General features: G+C 46.9%; 1 protein-coding gene across 1 annotated transcript in view; it reads right to left on the reverse strand.

The window, feature by feature from the left end:
* Positions 1-1,643, reverse strand: part of LOC105051271 (eukaryotic translation initiation factor 4B1) — a 16,934-nt gene extending 15,291 nt beyond the window's left edge. Inside the window, 1 exon segment of the mRNA XM_010931612.4 lies at positions 263-1,643. Within this exon segment, the coding sequence (XP_010929914.4) occupies positions 263-1,449 (1,187 nt within the window). The 5' untranslated portion in view covers positions 1,450-1,643.
* Positions 1,644-2,838: the final 1,195 nt, after the last annotated feature.

A 2,838-nucleotide genomic window follows, 5' to 3' on the forward strand; every position in this document is an offset into this window, starting at 1 on the left:
CGCCGCAGTTGGAGCACCGATTTTAGCAAAATATGACAAAACAACACTTTGCAACTTTTCAAGATGTTTTTGCATCAGCAAATAACTTTCAACTAGGAAGTAGAAAATGTCAATCATGAAATGGACGCAAGAAGATATCCAGCTTCGGTTGCCGTCACTACCAACAGAAAACCACAGGAACGTGCCAATGAAAGATAAAATATATTAAGAAACATAGTGTCAGTCATGATATGACCATGTGAAGAGCAAAGAAAGTTAAAACCTGTCAACCCTGCGATGCTCCAGCTCCAGGTCTATCTTCCTCCAATCCTTCCCCTGCTCCTCTAACAGAGCTTCTCGTGGCCTGGCATCACCAAAAGGATTCATCTTCTGCCGTGCCTTTGGAGCTCCTTCAGCTCCTCCTGCTCCTGCTGCTGCCTGTGATCCCGGGCTTCCAGGCCTACTTGAATGCGCGCTCGAAGGCCTGCTGGAGTGAGAGCTAGTGGGCCTGCTCGTCTTCTTGAGCGCCATCTCAGAGTCAACCTTTCTCCAATCCAATCCCTTCTCTGCCAAAACCTCCTCCCTCGGCCTCGCAGCGCCAAACGGACTAGGCCGACTCCTTGCAGTTTCTGCCGACGCCACTACCTCTCCCTTCGGCGGATCCAGAACAAGTCTCGGCCTTTCGCGCTCCCCATCGTGCGGCAGCGGTACTCCAGCACCTCCCCTGACCCAGCGATCGGAATCTGAAGGGCCAGAAGAATCCCTGAACCCCGATCCGAAGCTGGGGTACCTGGACGGGAGCGACTGCTTTCCTCGAGACCAATTATCGACCTCATCAGCCCTCGACGAGCTGCCACTGCCAAGCGAGTTATACCGATCTTGCCGCCCCGTATCCATCGAAGCCGCTGGGGTGAACGCCTTTTTGTTAGCAGCCCAGTTGTCCGCCTCATCGGCCCTCGACGGCTGGTCGAGATCAGAAACCCTAGCCGGCGGACCCCTCCGCTGCTCCTCCTCGAAGCCGCCGCCGTAGGACCTCCTGCCATCGTCGGACCTCCGGCCAGGGAACCCGCTGACGCCGCCGGAGGCGCCGTAGCCGTAGGAGCGGAAGCCGCCACCGAGGCGGGACTGCTCGAGCTCCTCGGCGGAGCGCTCACGGGGGCCGGTCGGGAGACGAAGCATCTCGTCGTGGGTGAGGCCACGGGGCTCAAGGGAGGGTGGGTGGCGGCGGCCGCCACCAGGGCCGACGTAGGCGCCGGTGTTGAGCTCAGAGAGGGAGAGTGGGACGGCCTTCTTCTTCTTGGGCTTCGTCGCAGCGGCCTCCTTAAGGCTGGGGAAGCTCTCGGAGGGCTCGCCTGCGGCGAGGGCTGGGGGGCGGGCGGCGGCCTCGGCATCCGCCTGCTCGCGCTCCTCAGCCTCGGCGCGCTCGGCCTCGAGGGCCCAGGCGCCGATTCCTCCCCAGGGTTTGGACATCGCCTTCCTTCCTTCCCTCGGTCGGGTATCTGGGATTAGGTTTGGGTCTGGGGAGTTCGTCGGAGAGGCGGACAAAGAGGCGAAAGAGGAGAGAGAATTGGAAGCGGAAGGCAGAGCCCTGCTAAAATGCGCGGGGATTTTTCTCTCGTTCTTTCTTGGTTGCGTCGGCTGGCTGCCACGACGGAGGAGGTTGAGAACTCACCCCTTGGATGTGGAGTTAACTTTTGTTTGTTTTTTACTAATTGAATATTTTCATTTTAGAAAAAGAATTAGTGTTTGGCATCTGTCAAGCATCTGCATGGTATGATTCAAAAAAAGAATCGACGGTTACGATTGTCCATTTATTTTTCAGAAAATCTTATATTTTTATTAAGTTTTTATATTAATGTAATCATAATTTAATAAGGGTGCCATATTTTTGACAATTATTTTAGTTGTTCTTTAACCAAATGGCTATGTAAATCAAAAGAGGTTATAATCTATACAATATGTTAAAGAAGGGTTTCAAGCCCCCCTAATGTCATTAAGTGTCAGCCATTTGGACGAGGTGGCCATTTCCAACAAAGCCATGTAGCATCACTACAAGATCCATGCAATAAACATAAATAATCATGGTACATTTTTTTGAGTGTACAGAGTTGTAAACAAAAGTTTAGCAATCCAAGTTTTTCTATTTTATTTGATCTAGAAATTATTGAGGTGGTCAATGTATTATATTTTTTCATTGTCTAATATATTTCAGTTAACAAAGTATTTAATTTTCTTTTGCTATTTATATAATGCATACTTAATTGATAGATAGTGATTTTGCTGTTCTATTTATAAAGCCCTTCTTAGACTCCAATAGACAATGTTTTGGATGGCTATTAATCTATATAAGAGAATTATTGTAAACTATAGTTCTTAATAGTTGCATGGGAGGAAAAAGGATAAGTAGAATGCTTCGTTATTTTTCTTCCTCTATAATTATTTTATCTCATATTTTCTCTTCATTCTATTCTTTTATTTTCTTCTTGTTTATTCTACTTAGTTTTCTTCTACTATAGCTATAAAGTTATATTTGAGAATGTTCAAATGATGACATGCTTAACCTTGGATCTGATGGAATCCCAGAGATTATCAAAGTACATGCAGCCAAAGATAAGGATATCTATTCATGAGATAACCATATAAAAAAGCACATATAAGGGTAAGAATGAAAGCATGCAACTCTTTAAGGATTAGTATCCAATACAAATATTAGTGTTCTTGAAAAATAATAAGATCATGAAAGCATACTACTTTTTAAAAATTACTATCTACAAATACTCTAGCCCACGTGCCAATCTTCTAGAGCATTAGTAGGCTCTAAGTCTCTAGGAATTAGAGGTTAAAAGGATGCATTGGACA

The sequence above is a fragment of the Elaeis guineensis genome, chromosome 9, assembly GCF_000442705.2.
Source record: "Elaeis guineensis isolate ETL-2024a chromosome 9, EG11, whole genome shotgun sequence".
NCBI lineage: Eukaryota > Viridiplantae > Streptophyta > Magnoliopsida > Arecales > Arecaceae > Elaeis > Elaeis guineensis.